Source organism: Strongylocentrotus purpuratus, unplaced genomic scaffold (assembly GCF_000002235.5).
Source record: "Strongylocentrotus purpuratus isolate Spur 01 unplaced genomic scaffold, Spur_5.0 spur5_scaffold_9, whole genome shotgun sequence".
NCBI classification, from domain to species: Eukaryota; Metazoa; Echinodermata; class Echinoidea; order Camarodonta; family Strongylocentrotidae; genus Strongylocentrotus; species Strongylocentrotus purpuratus.
This window is the reverse complement of record NW_022145615.1, coordinates 23,950,379-23,972,664: the sequence shown is the minus strand read 5'-3', so window position 1 is coordinate 23,972,664 and position 22,286 is coordinate 23,950,379. Positions and strand designations below refer to the sequence as shown.

The following is a 22,286-nucleotide window of genomic DNA, read 5'->3' as shown; positions in this document are numbered from 1 at the left end:
TAACGATGGAAGAACTTAATTTGTGATTAGATACTGGTTATTTCCATGAAATACTGATAACGTTTTAATCAATGGAATATAAACAACCTGTTTATCATTAATATCATGAGTCTTCTTGACGCCATATTTTTGGAATCTTTATCTTGGGGTCGCAAATGAAAATAATGTATGTTTATCTCTATTGTGTGTGTTTTTCAAACATGTTCTCATTTATATTTAATTGTTTCAACTTTGTTTATTTATTCAGGTTGTTGCTTATTGTAACTTGCATATGGAATAAAACATCAAACAACTGAACACAAGGAATGCTTTACAGCATACTTGACAATCATGATGAAAGAAAGCAGTCATGCGAAATTGTACTTAAATAAATTCTAATGCGTGGGCTATTTAATAAGCTTAAGACCCCCCCCCCCCCCCCCCCCCCCCAAAAAAAAAAAAATTAAAAAAAATGCATGTATACATCAAAAATATATAAAAAATATTTAAAGGAAAACAGGAACGATTACAATAATAAGTATATAATCCTACTTATAATAATAAAAATGAATAGTGAAAGGTTGAAGGAAGGGGAGGGAGAGAGGGAGAGAGGGAGCGAGAACGTGGGAGTCTAGAAACCAGCTGTCGAGATCAAACATACTTGGATATCCTGAGTGAAATGGGTAAGAAAGGGAAAGAGAGGGCAGAGAGAAGAAGAAGAGAGAGGGGAGGATAACTGTTTAGTAAACCCCCTCTCCCGCATGCATACTGTTGAGACTTTGGGGCTACAGCTCCATTCTCTAGACAAATTTAAACGCCCCCTCCCCCTTAAAAAAATGGGGAGAGAAAGAAGAAAAAGGGAGAGACAAAAGAAAAATGTATCACGGTCGTGTATACCATCAAGACATAATTTATGCACGCTTATTATATTGCGGCGTATTAATATAGATCGTGTATATTATAACCTACAGAGATTATAATGTGTCTCTTTATTTTTAGGGGGGCGGGGGGGTATCTATGCCAACATTAAAAAACTAATAAAGTTAGCTTATAGAACCCCCCCTTTCTTTTCTCCTTCTTTCTATTTACCCTTCCACATGGTTCCTTATTAATTATCTATTTAATTCACAAAAGATCGATACATGCATTCCATGACTTTTCATATGTACAAAGAATAAAATGTTACAAAATAACGCCGGCCACAAGGTGACATTAAAATTTTAAGCTGGGAGGTGAAAGAAAGGAGTGGTAATTCTTGAAATTTATTCAAACGCTTTCGTGAGTTCTAAAGCGTAACAATCCACTTGGCTTTGAAGTTCCATGCTCCGAACCGCGCTTCCACTGCGGGGAATTTCGGAGGCCATGCACCAGTTTCACATTTATTACAAAATATCAAATTACCGGCAAAATTTCAGTGTAAATTATAAACTTTATTTGGGGAATGTAATGGGAATAGTGCATCAAACAATTTTTCCAATTTAGTACTCCGCCCTTCCTATAATTTGTGTACCAGAGTTGGTAAAAGAAAAATTAGATCCTGACAAAAACTCAATATTTTAGGATAATGCGCTAATTTGTGAGTGTCATGCCCCGTTATTTAATCCATGATATACAACCTTCGATAACTATTATGTTGGCTAATGCGTGTTTTGACGTGTTTTGGCGTGTTTTCTGTATTTTTGCAGTTGGAAAAAGGATGAAATTACACAAGTTTGTGTTCGCTTGTTCTACTCATTACACATTTAACAATAATGATGAGAAATCATTGGAAGGGACAGCGAACAGTTGCTGTGATACCATTTCTGATGATAGGAATTCTAAATCCTGAAATTTAATGCGCTCTTTTATCTCACCACCTGGTCAACAGTTACAGATTCGCGCATAACTTTTCAAACTTGACAAAATATAATGTGCACACCAATTCTATAACATAACGAAACAAACAAGCAAACTGAACAAAGACACTCAGAAAACTTTTTTTTGGGAGGAAATAATTTTTTCACGAAACTATTTTTTTTACCGAAATTTGTTTTTCTAAATTTTTCCGAAATTTTGAGACTTCTCAAAATTTGTCTAAGTGATCATTACTTTTGCTTTAATACCAAACTGTGGTCGGCCATTCAAGAAGTCAGCCTCTTCCTAGCAAATGTTGAATGAGGGTAATACGCGAAATATTTGGGAGACGCAAAAACTGTCTAATATTAATGATGAGAAGACTTAAGAGAAAAAATGCAAAGTTCAGTATTTAGAACTCGTGAAGTATTCCATCTCGGTCGCTATGCAACCTCGCAAGATAAGATATAACATTTCCTGAGGGCATCGTTAGCAACGATGGGAAAAAAGCGAATACCTTCAAGTTTTTCTTCATTTGTACTCGAGTTGTTGAATGTTCATGGGTATATATTTAGTATGTAACTCAAAGAGTAGAAAGAAGATTGTGGAACTTATTAATAGGGTAAAAAAAATGTTTCCGCCCGGGCTCGAACCGGGGACCTTGCGCGTGTGAGGCGCACGTGATAACCACTACACTACGAAAACCTTCACGTCTGTTTCTGGGAAATAATAACGTCATATAACATAAAGAGTACTCTAAATTGCTCTTTCCTGCTCTGTACACTCAGCTCTTTGTTACTGCGCATTACCCAGAATGCAATAAACATTGGGCTGAAGAAAAAAATATACAAGGGATCATCTAGCATGGCGTCTTTTCCAGACCAAGCTTCACTTATCCCAAAGAGGTGATTTTTATACCATTCCTCTTGCACTTTAAGCACTCAGTTCAGTTAAGTTTGAGTCAGCCGTGTTCTTAGTTATTAGTGATGATCAGATTTATTGTTTCTAAGCTCTTCAACATCTCACATTTTAACAGTTATTAGTGCCGTACGAGCTTGTATTTTGACCGAGCGAGAGAGTGGGAAGCCATTTTTTTGCGAGAGACGAGAATGGGAAGACATGTTGTAATGCACGTAACTGTCGATTCTGTACGGAGTTTTCCTGTGGGTGTGTTTTGAACCATTTTTTTCATCAAATGTGACAATCTCAGTATATGAGCTGTAGTCCTGTGATTTGTAAGCTTTTATGAAAATTCAGTGGTGTGATTTTTATTTGTATCGCTTTGTTTTAAAAGACGAAAGACATCCTTTTCAAGGATTTGAAATGACCTGACTTGTTGAATTTGCTTGCACAAATGTTTATGTTATTCATCTGTTTTTTCACTGTATTTCTTTATAAAATTATTAAACCTTGTTCCCACAGTGTTCCTTGGTTAATACTTATTATGTTGAGGTGAAAATTTGGTCCATTGGTTCTTTTGCACATGAAGTGGTTATTCTTTCTTTTCACAGAAATGGCTTTGGAAAGTTCTAGCGACAGTTTTCTTAATGTATGGGACTGTACTAAAAAGTCACTAAAACCAGCTTTCTGTAGTACTATTCTGTATAAAATAATTCATTTTAAAACTTTGCTTGGTTAAAAATAGCATTTTATACCTATTTTTTACATTTTTGTATGATTTTACTCTTCTCTTTGCAATTTTGCACTTGAATCATAAAATAATTTTCTTTGTGTTCACCTTGTTTCTATTTTGCAGTGGACTATTGGCATGAAATGTCATAATTTTCATTGCATACGTGCTAAATTCAGCCCCCAAACAACTCTGCTCAAGTTCCACACATCATGGACAGCAATTCCTCAGCAGAAGAGGATAACTCAAGGTGAGTAAAAAGTTGATCAATATGTTTTCCTCATCATTTTTTGTAGGCTCTTTCCAGAAAATCTAGGGTCTAATTCATAGAAGATTTTGTTTCACCCTGTTATCTTAACATGTTGTACAGTTATATTTGTTTGGTACTTATGATGTCATGGTTAGGGCTTAAAGCTACATGTATATTCTACTAGTGATATGAAGGTAATTTTTTTGTGAAGAACAAGATATCGTGGAGTCTGAACACTACATCATTTTATCTGGAGCTACAGATCCAATTCCTATATTACTAGTACTGTATATATTGCTTTGCAAATCTTTACAGTTTCAAAGAGTCATGTATAGCATTTATGGTACTGGACCCTATAGCCAAGTACCACTTTTTTCCCAAGTGGAATTTATTTTAAAACTATTTAGAAGATAGTTTATAAGCTGAAAGAATGCTGATCACTTTCACCAGTACCAGTTTATTTATAATTTGATCATTCTTATATGTGTGGCATTATTATTCTGAGTGCTGATGCTACATGTCCGTGTAGAGGGCCTTGCATAGACCAGATTAAAGTGCATGTTTGATAAAACACTATTTACACAAGATATAAGTTGGGAGTGTGCTATCGTTAACAATTTCTTTTCACTCCTTTTCCTTTTCTTCTGGGAAATTGACTTTGCCATGCAATATTGCTTAGCTGTTATAATTGATCGAGAATTAGATCTACACCAAAAAATTCTTCAAATGATATTATGTAGGCCTATATGTATGTCCGTATGCACTTGCAATAAACAAACTATTCAATTGTTAAATATTGTTGTTGAAACTTGAAATTTTAAAATCACAACACTTTGGAAATTGTCAGCACTTTGGAAAAGTTTGCAAAATTGTATTTCATAATTTGGGTAATAAATTTGATGTACCTTTTTGGATGGGGATGCAAGTCTAGCTGCTACATAATATTTCTAAAACAAAAATTCAAGATTTTATGGGCTTGCAAATATGCATGTTATTGAAGATTTACTTTCCGTTTTTTCTGAAGTTTTGTATTTTTTTCTTTCTTCTTAATTTTTTTCTTTTTCTTAATTTTCTTTCTGTTCTTCTCCTTTCACTTCTGTATTTTTTTATTAATTCTTCCTTATCTTTCTTATTTTTTTTTTGTTCGTGTGTTTCCTCTAAATATCTACTTGCTTTCATGAGTTACGTATTGTTTGTTTTCTGAACTTTTCTATAAATTACTTTGCAATTGGCCCATCTTGGAAAGTAACTTTTGACCCAACTTTGATTCTACACTTTGGTTGCTGTACAAATACCATTACATGTAGATGCATTGTGAATCAGTCAGTAACTAACTTTCCTTCATTTACTTCTAGTGCTGATGAAAATGCTTCACCGCAGCGGGATAGTAGCGATGAGGTGAACCACTCTGGCTCTGCCTCTGAATCAGAAGAGCACTCTGAGGCAGAGGCTGTCAGTCATTCAGAGGCACATTCTGCCTCTGGTTCAGACAATAATATGGAGGAGGAGGAGGAAGAGGAAGAAGAAGAGGAGGAAGAAGGAGATGGTGACGACGATGATGATGATCAAGAAGAGCAAGAAGAAGAAGAAGAGGAAGAAGGGGATGGGGAAGAGGAGGAAGAAGAAGATGAGGATGAGAATCAAGATGAAGACGAGGAGGAAGAGGAAGAGGATGAAGACGGTGAAGCGGAAGACGAGGAAGGTAGCAACGATGATGGATCAGATGATTCAGGAAGTGATCACAAGTTAGGTGGACGTCGGCTCAGTCGAAAAGATAGCATGGAAGAACTGAAGATGGTAAGTCTCTTTGGGATTATACTGTGTGTTACTATGCCTGTCGATAATGCATTACTGGCGTGCTGGCCTAAGAAGGATTGTTTGTCGTGTTGTGGCTTGGATTCAAAGGTGTTGCTGATTTGAGACCATGATTTCCGATTGTATTTCTTGATGATCTGCAAATTGCTAATGAAACTCTTCCTGGGATGAGCACATTTGTAGGATGTTACAGTAGTCCTATGTGTAGTAATTTCCCATTGCAAAGTTTATTTTTTATTTTCTGATATAATATTAGGATCTTAATTCTTGACCTATTCTTGTTGCTATTTGCTGCTTTCCAAATGAACATCAACTGATATTCCACTTATAACTCTGTACATGTACATGTAGTGAATATTTTATATATATTTTAAAAATATATATATAATTATTCAAATCTTTTAATGAAATGTTATTAAGTTATTAACAGTTTTGCTTTCAACTGTAATTTTAATGATTGAATTTTAAAACCTTGACAGTCACTGAGGTCAATTAACATACAAGTAGATGTTTTATTTATTTTTTTATTTTCATATTTTTTTATCTACCGGTAGTCAAACATGGAGTTGAGAAAAAGGGGCATCTGTTTTCTTTCTTAATTTTAAAGTTTACCTGAAAGACTCTCTTGTGACAAAATAACTTGGCAACAGTTCATCCTAGATAGTGACCATACTTAGGTCCGATATGCACTTGAGGATGTTATGGTGCTGTCAAGGGTCAAATGCTAAGGTCAAAGGTCATATTTTAGAGTTTACCATAAAAACCTATTGTCAAAAAATAACTAGGTAACCTTGATCCTGTTGTGACCAAACTTGTGTCAGACATTTTTGGAGGACATTAACGTTATAGTGTTGTTGAGGGTCACATGCTAAGGTCAAAGGTTTTTTGAGGTCATACAGGTATGTACATGTAAAGTTAACCTGCAAGTAGGGCTGCGACAAGTAGTCGAATGCTCGAGTACCCGCATTGTTGACAACTACTCGTACGATTTTTCATACTCGAATATTCGGCCGCAAAAAAATCCCAGCACCTAGCACTGTCCAGGCCGACGCTTACCTGTGCCAGGGAGAGCGGCAGCCGCTGGCATGGTACCTTCGGTAAAAATGTTTCCCAACTCAAGCACTGTCAAACTCACCACTCAGAAACTGGGACCAAATGTCCGGATTTCCGTTTGGACACGGAGGAAAATGGATTATTCTGCCATCTTTGGTTTTTAAAACAGCATTGTTTACTGTTATTATTATTATTAAATCAGCGCCTTCAACTGCAGCTCAAAGTAAAATTGCATGCGTTTTCGGCGACGGACCTGGGATACTGATCCAGTGATATGGTGGTGGCAAAAAAAAATCAAAAAGATCAAAAATCAAAAGTTTAAAAAAAAAAACAATTAAAAAAAAACGTGGCGTGCGAAGATTCGAGTATTCGCTTGTAAGCCTGGGAGTGTACTCTGGTACCTCATTACACTGTTGTGCACAGCCTTACCTGCAAGTCTCTCTTGTGACAAACAACTTCTCTATTTCATGACTCTCTTTTATTTAACCATGACCAGTAATGATTGATCATGGAAAATTTGGTGTGGAAAATAATAATTTGATATATACAGTACACAGAGATACCGACCAGTAGGATTAAATCGTATTTAGTACGATAATAAGAGTGAAATACGATAATACGATATCACCTAAAATATGATTTAAATTTTTTTTTTTTTTTTTTTTTAAACCCATAAAAACAGCGGAATCGCATAGAAACATGTACGAGTAAAGCCCCGCAACTCCATCAAAAACTTTGCTTAACAATTTTCTCAGTAAATTTTATGAAAGAGCAAACATTTTACTTGACCGTACTTACCAGTAAAACATTTTTCTGAAATTTTACTGGCCCGGGCCGACAAGTGCCGAGTTTTCGTGAAAATCTTATTTTTCTATCTAAAATCTGATTTAAAAAAATTTTTTTTTAGGATACTCAGTCTGTTTTTTTGTGTCAAGAGGTTGGCATCTCTGAGTACGTGTACTGTACATGTACATGTAAAACTGAAAAAAGCAAGGACAGTTGTAAATGTAGAAAATTTGAAATCTTGTTTGATTTTTTTTAAACTTCAGTTACCACAATGAGAATGAACGAATTACAGGAGATTGATATTGGTCATGCAGTTGCTTGGCCAGGAAAAATGTAAACACACAATTAAAATTTCTTGTGAAATGAGACACATGTACTCTGAAAATTTTAACACTCATTGAACATATTTTATTTAGCTTGATATGAACATATTCAGGTATTAGTTCATTTTCTTTTAAAATAATTTGGCATTTTCATTGAAGGCACTTTGGAGAAAAAACATAAATTTACGACTTTTTGTCTACATCACAAACAGGAGAGTTGTCCTTGAATACATCACAATCCAGTGACCGAATTACCTGCGATTCTTATATATTTAGTGATCTCATATTTCAAGTAGTCATAACTTTCTTATTATTGGTATGATTAATTTTTAATTCCGCCATTCTGTTCCTTTTTTTTGTTGCTAATTAAATCATTGCAAAGGTTTGATTGCCCTTTAACCTTACACAAGTTGTGTCACCCTTGGCAAATAGGAATGTGTTCCGACAAATGAAGTACACTCTTGACCAATGATTAAGAGTGTAGTAATTTGCTCCTGAAATAACAGTGTTTGGTCGTTATTAAGTGGTATTTGCTTGTTCTTTAACAGATGTGGGAGGAGTACCCAGATATCTACGGTGTGAGAAGATCAGCAAGGTCAAGGAAAGAAGTGGACAGATTTCAAGTCATTAAGGTATGGACAAAGAAGAAGATATGGAGTTTATGATGGTTATTTTAGTATAGAATTAGATGTCATGTTAGGGTTAGTACTCCAAACTCATGAATATGTTTTTCTACCTTGCAAAGGCACATGTGCAACAATGAAAATGTGAAGAGTGCAATGAGAAATCTTTATACATCTTGTGAAACACTAAAATCTGCCGCCATTGATAAATAACACAAGATGAACGCAGTATACAAGTATGTCCCAGTATATATATATATGAAGTGGATCATGCAGGCTTTAAAAATAAAGCCTGAGATAAATAAACAATTAAAATATGTGTAGTGATATCAAAAGATGAAGTGCTCATTATTTTTCATATCGTTACAGCAAGGATCAGACGAAGACGATGAGACGACACCTATGAAGCGACGAAGAAGTGCAAGTACCTCAAGCCGAGGAAGAGGAAGGCCTGGCAAAAGGTCAGTGTTAAAGCTTATCTGTACTAGTTTACAGGAGGGATTAGTCTGCCCTGCAAGGTCACTGGACAGGGGGTTATCTCATCAAATCAGCTCTCAGTTAACATAAAAAAAGAGGATCATGGGGGACAAACAGGCACCGATTGGGGAAGTTTTCTTTATAGAGGGAGCAAGTAGCTACAAGTATTACAGTGTGGCTTTTAAGTATGGAACTGGGTATGGCTTAGAGGAGTGAGGTAGACAACTTGCATATTCTTTTGTGCTATTGATGTAAATGATTACGGGAACAGCTATAAAAGAAGCGAATGAGAGGGAGAGCTGAGTGAAGTAACGTACATGAGCAACAATTTCTGTTATCATTGCATTGGCACTTGTTTCTTTAGATAGTGTAATAGGATGATGGTCCAATTTCTTTGCCTCTAAGAACTAAACTTTTGGTTACACATTACCCAAGTTATTTTGAAAGTTTTTGCAGCGTTTCTGTTTATTTGTGTATATATTATTTCATACTCATATTTCTTCATTTTGTGGACGCAGGTTAAGTGACACCTCTGACGACAATGACAACGAAGACGAGGAGGGAAGCGAAGAATCAGACTTTAGCCCTTCGAACAAGAAGGCTGGCAACATGAGAAAGAAAAGGCCGGTGAAGAAAAAGGGTAAGCAGAAATACTTCAAGACAAACCAATATCGGCACAGAGTTTAAAGGAATATTATAGCATCACATTCATGTACATACCAAGTAATGTAGGATAGTCTACATAATTTCCCCAAATGCTCATATGTCACAGAAGTGAGATGTTCATTACTACCAAAAACTTTAGTTATCAGGCATAACTTTAGATATAAGTATACAGTGGTGTGTTTTATTTCAGGATAAATTATACCACTTTAAAGATTAGCCATCAATTGGAAGATAGAATAAAAGAGGACAGAGGTATCACACCAAGTTAAAAGTTGACTATGAAAAAATCATTTGTGAAGTAAAAGTACAGATATGCTGTAATGCTATACTGTAAATGAATGCTTGCAATGCTCTGTCTGACCACACAATATATCTGTTTGCTGTTATCACAGGGAGGCAAAATTCATCATCCAAAAAACCTTTAAAACATAAACACAAAAGCCTGTCAAGTGAAGACGATACCGACAGTGAGGATATCAAGAGGGCAGCATCAAGGCGGAAGGCGGCTGCTGGTGTGAGGTAAGATAACATGTTGATCAGTAATGAAAATACAACAGAGCAATGGGCAATTAGCTAGGAAATGCTCTACTAGAGCACTGGTGAAATAACAATAATAATATAAGATATCATTTACACCCAAGTCATTATAAACAAATTTGGAAGTGTAAGTTTTGTTTCAGGGCTCCTTTTGTTGTTTGGAATTGCGTATGAGACTTATGAATATACATGTGATGACTAAATCATTCTCAAGGGACGTAATTCTGATATCTCTGATGTGAGAATGTACTGATGCATTTATATTTCTCACAAGTCTTCATTATCCTTGAATTTTTTAGGCGCCTGTTTTGAAATGTTTTACCAGTTAAGTGGGGTATCAGCAAACTCATACTTTGATGATTTGTGAAACAATGCCCTTAATTCAAAAGCACCACTTGAGAAACATTAACTCCATATCCTTGACATTGACCAGCACTGGTTTTCTGTCATCTCTTTGATTGTTGCATCTTTCCTTTGCCATACAAACAGTCACAAAGAAAATATTAATCCAGTGACCAACACCGGTGTTTCTCCAAAGTTTAGTTAGCAATTGTTAGGACCAGGATGTAAAGCAGTCCTCTCTGATCTTGTTTTCCTGATGAAATATGTTCAAATATATAAATAAATAAATAAATGTTGTTCTGATTTCAAAATATGAGCAGTTACAAAGAGGACAGTGACCAAGCAACTGATTCTGATGAGATCATTGAAGCAGTCCCTGGTCAGGAGCTAGTCGATGACAACAGTGAGATGATCGAGAGAGTGCTTTGTCAACGTATTGGAAGACTAGGAAGTGAGTATACAGTACTTTATACTGAATTAACTTTTAATCTTGAGTTAACTCCTTGTTTGCCTTACAATACGAGTCACATAGATAGAAATAGAAATAGATATTACTATCTAGTTGATTGAATCTCATAACTAGTGCAATAAATTCATCATGGATGAGTTTGATATTATTCTAACTTGACATAACCTAAAAGTAATGCCAAAATAAATGTAACATGATGTGCCACAACATCATCATTGGATACATTCTGCACCATTTTATGAATAGTAGTAATATAGGTCTTTTCAAATATTTTTTTTCTTCTCATAATCGGGTAAGCCCCCCTCACCTTCCCAACAAAAAAGGGGGAGGAAAAAGAATGAAAAGAAACCAAAAGTATGAAATGAAGAAGAAAAAAATATGATAAAGAATTTATTATGTCCAATTGCATTTAAAAAATGTGAGAGAAAAATTGTATACAGTAGTGATGATTAAATGAATTCCCTCCATTCCATGTACCGCTGTAGACTTTGTGAATGACTGTTTATCAATCCCAATTTACTCTTCACCCAGAAACTGGAGGCATAACCACCGTGTACGCTGTGGAGACCGATGGTGATCCAAACGCTGATATAGACCTTGAGACGGAAGAGACGGAGAAACAGTACCTGATCAAGTGGAAGTCTTGGGCTCACATTCACAATACCTGGGAGTCCGAGGCTGGACTAAGAACACAGAAGGTCCGAGGGATGAAGAAGTTGGAGAACTTTATTCAGAGGGAAGATGAGATAGAGCAATGGTAAGTGTCCACTGTGGCTGATTTAGGGTGGGGAGGGGGGCAGCATTATTAGCCAGATGAGTCCATTTTCTTATGTAGTTGTGTAAGGATATTTTTTAATGCAGAGGAGTACACTTGTATGTTGTCAGGACTTCTTAAAGTTGAAAATATGTATGTCATATACACGCATCATACAGTATGTCTATTAAACTGAGGAGAATATAATAATGATAATGATAGTGTGGGTTCTTGTAGAGCGCTCATGTCTGTCAAACTCAAACTTGACACTTCTGGCGCTGCACGATTATTTCCCTGGCTTCAGCGTGACTGCCATTCGGGCGCTCTAGCATTTCAAGGAATTTATTCCTACCAGCTACCCATTTACCTCACCTGGGTCGAGTGTGACAAATGTAGATTAATGTCTTGCCAAAGGACATTAGTGACGTGGCAGGACTTGAACCGCGGACCATGGGATTCATCGTCTGATGACTTATCCACTAGACCACGACGCTTCAACTAAAGCTGGGGTAATAATCTCCAAGTTTGGAAGCGCTTAGTGATTGTAATAAGCGCTTTATAAAAACTGAGTATTATTATTATAATTATTCTACAATTTATTATTATTATTAAATATATGTTAGTGAAAAGGACTGACTTTCAGCAGTGATATCAGGAGACCTTCTTACATGGAATTCTTTGTATCTTTTTGTTGTGCAGGAAACGCATTGCATCTCCAGAGGACATAGAGTACTTTGAATGTCAATATGAGATGACCATGCAACTCTTTGACCAATGCCAGAGGGTCGAGAGAGTCATAGGTGAGTACCCTATAGAACTGGAGTATTGTCATTGCTGACAAATGGATGAAATTTACATTCTTGGTTGGCACATTCATCTTGTGACATTATTTGAATTGCCTAAAATGTCTGCTACTGTTGATACATTTACTTTGACTTGTTGGTTTATATGCAGTTGTATTTAGAAGAGAGGGAAAAAAAGAGTTGGTTCAAAAGTTTCTATCCCCTTCCATGTCCCATCTTTTGATGTGCATTTCATACAAAGGAGAATAATGAAGCACTGGTGTAAGAAACATCCATTCCTCATATCTCATTGACAGTAGCAATGTGAAGTGAATGACATTCAAATAGGTTGATTTATAGCAGTGTTGATCTATATTATAATTTGAGTAAGGAAATCCACCTTATGAACATGTTTAAGATATATTTGAAATCTAGGCCTAAATTAGTCTTTAGGTTTTCATTAGAACAGTCTGCATTCACATTTCATCTGTAAGAATAGCGAGTGAAATGATACCTAAATCTAATTTGTTGGTTCCATATATTAACGTATACTTACACTGTCATGATGTGATTCAATGGAACCTTGAATATTTTATTAAAAAATGAAAATTAAAGCCTGTCTGCACTAGTTTGACCAGGAGAGATTAGACCTCCCTGCATGGTCACTGACAGGTGGTTATTTCATCAAATCAGCTCTCAATTAACATAAGAAAAAGGGAACCGTGGGGGACCAACAGTCATCGATTACGCATTGCTTTCTATATAGAGGGAGCAAGTAGCTACAAGTAGGACAGTGTGGCTTTAATTTGTTGGCTCCTATTACTGAATGCATACTTCCTGTCATGATGCGATTCAACGGAATCTTGAATATTTAATAATTAATGAAAATTATTGAATGAATGAAATTTGTGTTTCAGCTCACACGAACCAGAAGCAGCCTGGTGACTACCAGTCAGGTTACCCAGACTACTTTGTGAAGTGGCAGGGGCTTCCCTATGCCGACTGCACGTGGGAGGATGGAGAGCTCATCTCCAGAGACTTCCAGCACTGTATCGAGGACTACACAATACGCAGCAAGTCACAGAAGATACCTGCCAGGAGTGCAAAGGTGAATAATTTGGTCCCTTATAATCGGACAAAAAAAAAAGAAGAGCTTTAAAGAAGATTTGACGCTAAAGAGACTTGAGCCCCGTCTTACAAAGAGTTACAATTTATCCAAATCAATCGCAAGTCCTCCAGTCAATTGCAAATTTGCAGTCTCCCATCTCTTATGAACAAAATTGTGATTGATATCAATCGCAAATAAGTTGTGATATCAACTCTTTGTAAGACGGGGCCCTGGTTTTTTATAATGGTTATGAATGTATCATGGACAGAAAAGATTAATAAATGGAAAAGTGTTAAGAAAAGCAAAGGGTAAGACCATCACTCATCAACACAGTAAGAAAGAGGCAAATTCAATTTGTCGGTCATATATACATAAAGGATAATCTATAGTTGGAAAGAGAAGCAGGGGAAGGGAATGCCCATCATTTTGCATTTGCATCATTTTTCCCAGAACAAATGGGAACCAAAAATGAAATCAGCAATACCAGCTTTTTAAGAATAGCAGATAATAGACAGAAATGGAGGGCCTTGACTGCTGATGTCTGTAACAGACCTGGCATTTGATGATAATTGCAATCATGAGAAAAAGAACTTCTTGCTATGCTGTAAGCAGTATGAAATCGCATCCAATAGAATGTACATTGCCCCAAAGATGCACAAACTACTCAGAAACCATGCAATATCGAGAAAATGTTTTCAAAATAGAATCAGGTATTGAAAATTGTTGTGCCCATCTTCATCAATTAAAATGTAAGGTATAGCAGGGTGTAGGAATTTTCATGTTTCTTTTGCTGTTGTTTTGGGGGTCATTTTTTCCGGCAGCAGCCTCAATATTGTCTCTTTGCTATCTTTTCCAGGTGCTAAAAAGTAGACCCCGGTTTGCTGCTCTGAAGAAACAGCCTACGTACATAGGCACAGACGAGCTTGAACTGAGGGACTACCAATTGGATGGCCTCAACTGGCTTGCACACTCCTGGTGCAAGTAAGTAGAAAAGGTCAAAGGTCAAATGAAGATGTCTTACCCAATGCATGGCATCGTGCCTAGTCGTTATTTGGCAAGGATGGTGTTGCATTTGATGATTAAATCATTCTCAAGGGACGTAATTCTGACTATTTCTGATGTGAGAATGTACTGATGTAGCTTCCTAAAGTAAAAATCTTAGTTCACTCTACACCACAATAGCTACAAGATGTTGCCAATATTTGTCATGAACAGTAGAAACAAAACATGTATCTTATATGCAAATTATCAACTGTGTATCATGTTTTCATAGTATAGTATTAATGACTGCTTTGAGAGAAATAGTTGTTTTTATAAGCTCAAGGGAAGGTTAGAATGGTGCTATTGCCCCGAGGCGTGCCGAGGGCAATAGCCCAATTGTAACCTTCCCGAGAGCGTATAAAAACAACTATTTCTCGAATATTAAAGCAGTCATTAATACTTTTATATGCCAAATAAAAAAATTAAAAAAAAAAAAAAATTTGTCGAAGATGGGATTCGAACTCTTGCGTACCAAAGGTGACGTAACGTTAAACCGCCGCCTTAAACCGCTCGGCTATCGCGCTCTGTTCCCATGCACTGCAGTTTTTTCTTATATATACATTAAAATGGATTGAAAACGGCTTCGCGTGGTGGAAGCTTCGCGGCTGCTCCATTAAACAGGCCCTTCTTTTGCAATGCATATTGGCACGAATTTAGATCAAGATCTATCGGCAGATGTTGTTTTTTTGTTTTTGGAAGTTTATTTTCGTCTTAATGTCAACAATGCAAGATAAAATTGTCGGTAAGATCGATCGAGATTCAATTGTATTGAAATTACCGACCAATTCTTCGCACACGTACGGTATCCTTGATCGCTCAGACCATTTTTTAACATGTAAACCTATGGGGTAACCATGGAGATTTTGAACTGTTTTTTAACCATGGTTACCGGGAATTTTCGGGAACAGTTAAAGTTTATGAATGCAATTTCGACCAATCAGATTGCTGGATTACTTAAGTGAGGTATATAATTTATAATATTACTGACTTGTGCATCGCATTTTGATGATAGGACTCTGTCTTATAAAGAGTTTCAATTTCTCCAAATCAATCACAACTCAATTCGCTTTGATATCATTTGAAATGTACATAAAAGATGGGCAATTGTATCTTTGCTTTTGATTAGAAGACTTGCTATCATTTTAGATACATCACATCTCTAAATAAGAAAACAGGAATGGTTACTTACAACAGAGGAAGGTGACATTTTTATACAATCTATATTTTCTGCTTTTAATTTTTTTTTTCTTTGTAGGCGAAACAGCGTGATTCTTGCCGACGAGATGGGATTGGGGAAGACCATCCAAGTCATCTCTTTCCTCTCCTATCTCTTCAATGTCCATCAACTCTACGGTCCATTCCTCATCGTGGTTCCGCTCTCCACCATGACGTCGTGGCAGAGGGAGTTTGAAGCCTGGGACAGCAAGATGAATGTGGTGGTGTACATAGGAGACATCAACAGTAGAAACAGTGTAAGTTTGTGTTTTGAATTAAAGAGATGGTTGAGTTCTGGGAAGAGGTGAAAAATAATTTGTGAGCGTTATCAGATAAAAAAAAATGCTCCCTAAAAAGCATGGCTCTTCAAATGCCTTAATATTCTAAATATTGCATGTAACATCATAAAAATTGGGACAGATTTGTATGCCACATGCTTGTGTAGTCCCATATACATCTTTCTGTGTACAGTGCTTGTAACTTTACTAAGACTGGGCCAAATTTCTGATCATTTTGATGATTCTAGAACCTTGCAGTACCTACCAATTCTTAAATGCTAGATGATCAACCTTTTCTGATCGATTTCACAACGTTTCTCTCACAATGCAATCGCATGACCAGAACTCAACTTTATCTTTAACTCTGTACCTCCTTTGGTAAAGTAATAGATGGAAACAAGCGGACCATCATAGTTGACTTCTGTCACATGTTTAATGTTTGTGTAACATGTGCTCATCAACAATGTAGCAGTTTTGGATTTCAATCCATAACGGATAAAAAGTCAATCAAATGTTGTAATGCTGTTGAGTCTCTGATCAAGGTTTATTAGCTGAATTGATTTCTGTCAACTGCTATATGTATTTATTGTACACTTGATGTCATTAATTTCTTTACTTTTGTTTTGTTTCAGATCCGGGAGTATGAGTGGTGTGTCCATGGAAACAGGAACAAACTCAAACTCAATGCAATCCTCACAACTTATGAAATTCTACTTAAAGACAAAGTAAGTATATTCCATCGTTGTCTCTGACCTAGTTCGTGTTTTGGTTTACATAATTTATGATGTATGGGGGGGGGGGGGATTGGAACTATTTCTTTCACCAACCAATAGTAGAGCACAGAGAAAAAAATAAATGTTGGTGTGATCAATCTTCTTTATTCTCACAGGGAGGTGATTCATTTTGGGGTAATTAATTAAAGATCCAGTATACATAAATTTGTCCATTATCTATTGGTTTAGGAAGTAACATCAAATATAATAGAACCCAGGGCCCTGTTGCACAACAATTACCATTGATGGTAACTTTGCCATGAATGGTAACTACCATGGAAACCTTGATTTTGATTGGCTGTTGAGCCCTGTTACCATGGTAGTTGCCATTGATGGTAAGTTTTATGCAATGGTTCCCATATTGTTTTGGATGGAAGGTAAGACAAAATATCTTTGATATACAAAAAATGTCCTTGTAAAGGTACTCATAGATGATGCATTGTTAGCTTTTATATCAATTTTTAAACAGCATGCAATTTGCGTACATTTATAATTACCAAAATATCACCATACATTTACATCGGTAAATTGTCGGCTGTCTGCAAAAAGGCCATATGAGCTGTGTATTGTCAAGTGGCAGTAACAACTTTCTTGTATATTAGAGTGTATTGCAAAATGATTAATAATAATAATAGAGAATATTTATCAAGGGCATATCAAATTGAAAATTTCTCTTTGCGCTTTACAATCATGACACATTTGAATATATAAACAACATAATAAATAACAAAGTAGATTACCAAATAACAAAAAATATTTATGGGAAAGTAAACCAATTACCCTATAATTACACCTTAGTAAAACTATTTGACATTACATATTACAAATTCAACAAACAGATACCCATTATGTTGAACCAACCTCCTAACCAGCAAAAGGATAAAGCAGCTCTAGGAAACCCTCGAGAAAAAAAAGTTTTCAGGGCTCTTCCAAAGCCGTCAGTGCTCCCAACAATCCGAAGCTGGTCAAGAAGTTGGTTCCACGAGACGGGCGCTGCCGTTGAAAAAGCACGAGAACTATACGTTTTGGTTGATGTGGTAGGGACAATCAGAAAATTCTTTGTTGAGGAGCGGAGATTTCTTCCGGTATGTAAGAAGAAATATTATCAAGAAGATAAGTCTGGGATTAAGCAATAATTAATCAATGTATCAAATTTCCCTTCCTACCAGGCATTCCTTGGAGCCGTGCCTTGGGCCGTGCTGGTGGTCGATGAAGCCCACAGGCTGAAGAACGATGATTCCCTGCTCTACAAGTCACTCAAAGAGTTTGAAACCAACCACAGACTCCTCATCACCGGGACGCCTCTGCAGAACTCACTCAAGGAACTCTGGTCCTTACTTCACTTCATCATGCCAGAGAGGTGAGAGAAGCACATACCCGCCAATCCTTCCGAATAATCCAGAATATTCTGATTTTCTGGATTTTTAAGGACCTGAAAATTCACAATATTAAGATTTTTTGTGTTTTTTTGCTGGTGCTTAAGCCAAAATAAGCTTGTTTTATCATGTGCCGCGATTTGAGAGTTCACGTATTGCATGCGTTGAATAGTTGCATGATCGAGCAGTGAATTTGTATTTGCTCTTTGGTACAGATTTACCGCGTATTGCTATTGCCAGTTACACTGCCGCTACAAGTGCGATTTCTTATTTTTGAAGGCATACCGTGCTAAAAATTCTTAATTCTTATTTTCAAATGTTGGCAGGTATGGAAGCACAACATGTGTCGTAGATCTTTTGGCAAATTGTAAAAAATGACCAAGTTGGTGTCAAGAAAACTTATAGGGAGTGGGTCATCAGTTTCCATGTGCACAAGGCCATATTTTGCTGACACCAGACTTGGTGGAAATACCATTACTGTGTGTACAAGACTGATCACAGCAGGGGATAGGGTAGATTTGAGTCATAGGAATAATCACAGAACCACATTCTATAAAATCTTGTAAATCTCTTGAATAGTAGAATATCTGGCAATTTGAGACAACATTTTGTTTGCTATATATCTCATTTTTGTTATAAGCTCCTTTATCATAACTAGACTTGTCTGTAACAACATTGATTTTAATTACATTTCTTTCCAGGTTTCCAACTTGGGAGATCTTTGAGGAGGAGTTTTCACAAGCAGACAAGAACGGTTACGCCAGTCTCCACCAGGAGCTGGAGCCGTTCCTGCTGAGGAGAGTCAAGAAGGATGTGGAGAAATCACTTCCTGCCAAGGTGGAGAGGATCTTGAGAGTTGAGATGAGCTCTTTACAGAAACAGTACTACAAGTAGGTTATCTTTTGTACAGTCAAACCTGTCTACAGCGATTGCCCAAGGGAGATACAAAAATGGGTCTTTGTAGACAGGTTCCTTTAGTACATGTTTCAATGAGAGACCATTTTCATGATAAACAAAAAATGTGCTTGTTGTAGACAGGTGGTCACTGAAGCAGGTTTGACTGTATTTAGTCTTTCATTAAGTACACTGCATGTAGGTTATTTTGATAGATATGATAAGCTCCTATACAACTATGTCTGTCATTTAAATTTCGCTGTTAATTTAAGGCACCGCATCTTGAAGATTTTAACATTTGAATAGAGCTCCTCACAGAAACAGCAATACAAGAATGTTCCAATTTTTAATAAGCTGTAGATTTTGAAACACTTTATCCAGGCTATGATGTGGGAAATACACAATACACATATACAAGTGTTGAAGCAGAAGGAGAAAGGAAAAAGGAGCAACTGTAGATCAAATGTACGGGATCTCATATTAACAGCAGCATCATGTCTGTAATTGTATCTAGTGTTATGTTATATTATCGATTCATGTCTAAAGCCGCACTTTCTATTGCTGCAATTATAATTTATAGTAGTTTTTATTAGAAGGAATGAGTTTCTGTCTTTTATTACTCTAATTCTTTCAATGGAATTTCATCTTGTATTTCATCTTGTATTCCATAGGTTTATCTTGACAAGGAACTTCAAGGCCCTGTGCAAAGGTTTGAAGGGGAATACAAGCTCCTTCATCAACATCATGATGGAACTGAAGAAATGCTGCAATCACTCGCTACTCATTAGACCTCCAGAAGATGAGTCTGATCCAGACCTCAAGGTGAATGAACACTCTGGAAATAGATGCTGCTTATAAATATCGGCTTGCATGGTGATTTAGATATACAGTAGACTTTTGGTTGCACCATGTGAGAGAGGGGAAGGATTTGGGAGTCCTGAAAAGAACTTTCTGTAATCTTTCTTCACACACTCAAGAAAGAAAGATTACCGACAGTCCTTTTCAAGACTCCCCAATCCTCCCCCTCTCTCATATGGTACAAACGTAAGCCTACTGGATACTCTAGAAATACCATACCATTATCAGACAGAAATCAGCACACACCCATTTAAGATATTTGAAATTAAGAACTTCCCAGTTTGTGGTGATTTGGATGCATGTGCTCCTGGTATAAGTGATACTTCTCTATTTTATGAATAACAATTGCAATTTATTTCTCTATTTATGATCCTTATTCCTATTTTGCACAGTCCAGCCATAATATTAGGATAAAACACAGTAAATATGTCAATATGCCAAAGATAATTAGGTTGAAACTTGCTTTTGGCACCCACAGATGTGATACTGAGCAAGAAACATATTCCCCCTTTTATGTCTCCATCTGTTTGTCCATGTGCTCGCATGCTTCTTTCTCTGTCTCTGTCTGCCTTTTTCTTTCTCCCCTTCCTCATTCCCTCTTCCTCCCCTTCTCTCTCTCTCTCTCTCTCTCTCTCTGTCTACCTTTTTCTCTCGCTCTCTTTTTCTTTCTCCCTTTCCTCATTCCCTCTTCCTCCCCTTCTCTCTCTCTCTCTCTCTAACTCTCTGTCTACCTTTTTCTCTCGCTCTCTTTTTCTTTCTCCCTTTCCTCATTCCCTCTTCCTCCCCTTCTCTCTCTCTCTCTCTCTCTCTCTGTCTACCTTTTTCTCTCGCTCTCTTTTTCTTTCTCCCTTTCCTCATTCCCTCTTCCTCCCCTTCTCTCTCTCTATCTCTCTGTCTACCTTTTTCTCTCGCTCTCTTTTTCTTTCTCCCTTTCCTCATTCCCTCTTCCTCCCCTTCTCTCTCTCTCTCTCTCTGTCTACCTTTTTCTCTCGCTCTCTTTTTCTTTCTCCCTTTCCTCATTCCCTCTTCCTCCCCTTCTCTCTCTCTCTATCTCTCTGTCTACCTTTTTCTCTCGCTCTCTTTTTCTTTCTCCCTTTCCTCATTCCCTCTTCCTCCCCTTCTCTCTCTCTCTCTCTATCTCTCTGTCTACCTTTTTCTCTCGCTCTCTTTTTCTTTCTCCCTTTCCTCATTCCCTCTTCCTCCCCTTCTCTCTCTCTCTATCTCTCTCTGTCTACCTTTTTCTCTCGCTCTCCTTTTCTTTCTCCCTTTCCTCATTACCTCTTCCTCCCCTTCTCTCTTTCTCTCTCTCTCTCTCTCCCTGTGACCCCCTTTCTTTCTCACTTATTCTTGCCTTCTAATTCCTTAACTGACTCTCTCTCTCTCTCTCTCTCTACAGTACATCATCCGAGGTAGTGGTAAGCTGGTGTTGCTGGACAAGCTTCTGACCAGACTCCAGGAGAGGGGTCATCGGGTGCTCATCTTCTCTCAGATGGTCCGTATGCTGGACATCCTCTCAGAATACCTCCAGTACAGACATTTCCAGCATCAGGTAGGTGCTATCTTAGAACTCCTCTGTCTAAAAAATTATTTGAGAGGAATAGGAGGGCTCTTTTTTGAAAATGTTCGTGTTATCTATATTCATGTAACAGTTTTTTTATGAAGTAGTAGTGGTGGTGGTGGACTTTAATGGATAACTTGTTTAGCACAGGGCCAATCTGCCACATGGTCCATGGAGGATTAGAAAAAGAGAGAAAATTAAAGTTAGCATCATGCTCTATTGTGCCATACCATAGCAGAAAATCTTTTAAAATGCATAATATGAGAAAATGCTCAGGTAAAAGCATGTTCTCATCGTTTCATCTTCTTGTTGACATCTGTCCTGAGAGAATGTTATTTTTTTTTTCACAATTAGCACAAGTTGTAAACAGAAGTGGTTATTAGGAATAATGGGATAAAGAGCAAGGAATAACAAGTACTTGTTTCCATAAAATATCCTGAAAATGTCCTGATTAAAATCTAAGGCTTAACACAATATAAAATTTCCACCGAATGGAGATGTAAATGACTGAGGCAGTAGAATTGTGTAAAGTGATGATAGCCTTAATGCCTGAAATGTAGCCATTACAACCTGCATAATATTTAAAACAGATAGATGAGCATGATAACATGTCGTACCTCTTTCTTACAGAGATTGGACGGATCGATTCGCGGTGAGATCAGAAAGCAGGCTTTGGATCACTTCAATGCAGAAGGATCTCAGGTAAGTCCATGTTTCTCAACTAGTTGATTGAACGCAAGCTGTTGTGCACAGAACTAGTTAATGTAGAGATATTCAAAGGGAACACAGGATAGCACATGTTGGAACCTAGGTGTTAATTCAGATCACTGTTCAGTAGAAACTGATTTTGTTGGGAAGAAAAGAAG

General features: G+C 37.0%; 1 protein-coding gene and 1 non-coding gene across 9 annotated transcripts in view; one reads left to right on the top strand and one right to left on the bottom strand.

The window, feature by feature from the left end:
- Positions 1-2,444: 2,444 nt before the first annotated feature.
- TRNAV-CAC lies at positions 2,445-2,517 on the bottom strand. Its single transcript has one exon. It is a non-coding gene; the product is annotated as a tRNA-Val (tRNA).
- A 125-nt stretch (positions 2,518-2,642) lies between these two features.
- LOC575959 (chromodomain-helicase-DNA-binding protein 1) overlaps positions 2,643-22,286 on the top strand; it is a 48,357-nt gene continuing 28,713 nt past the window's right edge. For 3 of the 8 annotated variants that reach the window (XM_030976875.1, XM_030976876.1, XM_030976870.1), the window contains exons 1-19: positions 2,643-2,717; positions 3,569-3,692; positions 5,048-5,489; positions 8,218-8,301; positions 8,662-8,753; positions 9,288-9,409; positions 9,828-9,954; positions 10,632-10,765; positions 11,315-11,540; positions 12,237-12,337; positions 13,237-13,427; positions 14,284-14,408; positions 15,724-15,940; positions 16,594-16,686; positions 17,904-18,094; positions 18,812-19,000; positions 19,676-19,826; positions 21,259-21,411; positions 22,051-22,122. In XM_030976875.1, the coding sequence (XP_030832735.1) occupies positions 3,655-3,692; positions 5,048-5,489; positions 8,218-8,301; positions 8,662-8,753; positions 9,288-9,409; positions 9,828-9,954; positions 10,632-10,765; positions 11,315-11,540; positions 12,237-12,337; positions 13,237-13,427; positions 14,284-14,408; positions 15,724-15,940; positions 16,594-16,686; positions 17,904-18,094; positions 18,812-19,000; positions 19,676-19,826; positions 21,259-21,411; positions 22,051-22,122 (2,748 nt within the window). In that variant the 5' untranslated portion in view covers positions 2,643-2,717; positions 3,569-3,654. The other 5 variants (XM_030976877.1, XM_030976874.1, XM_030976873.1 and 2 more) reach the window with 4 other exon arrangements.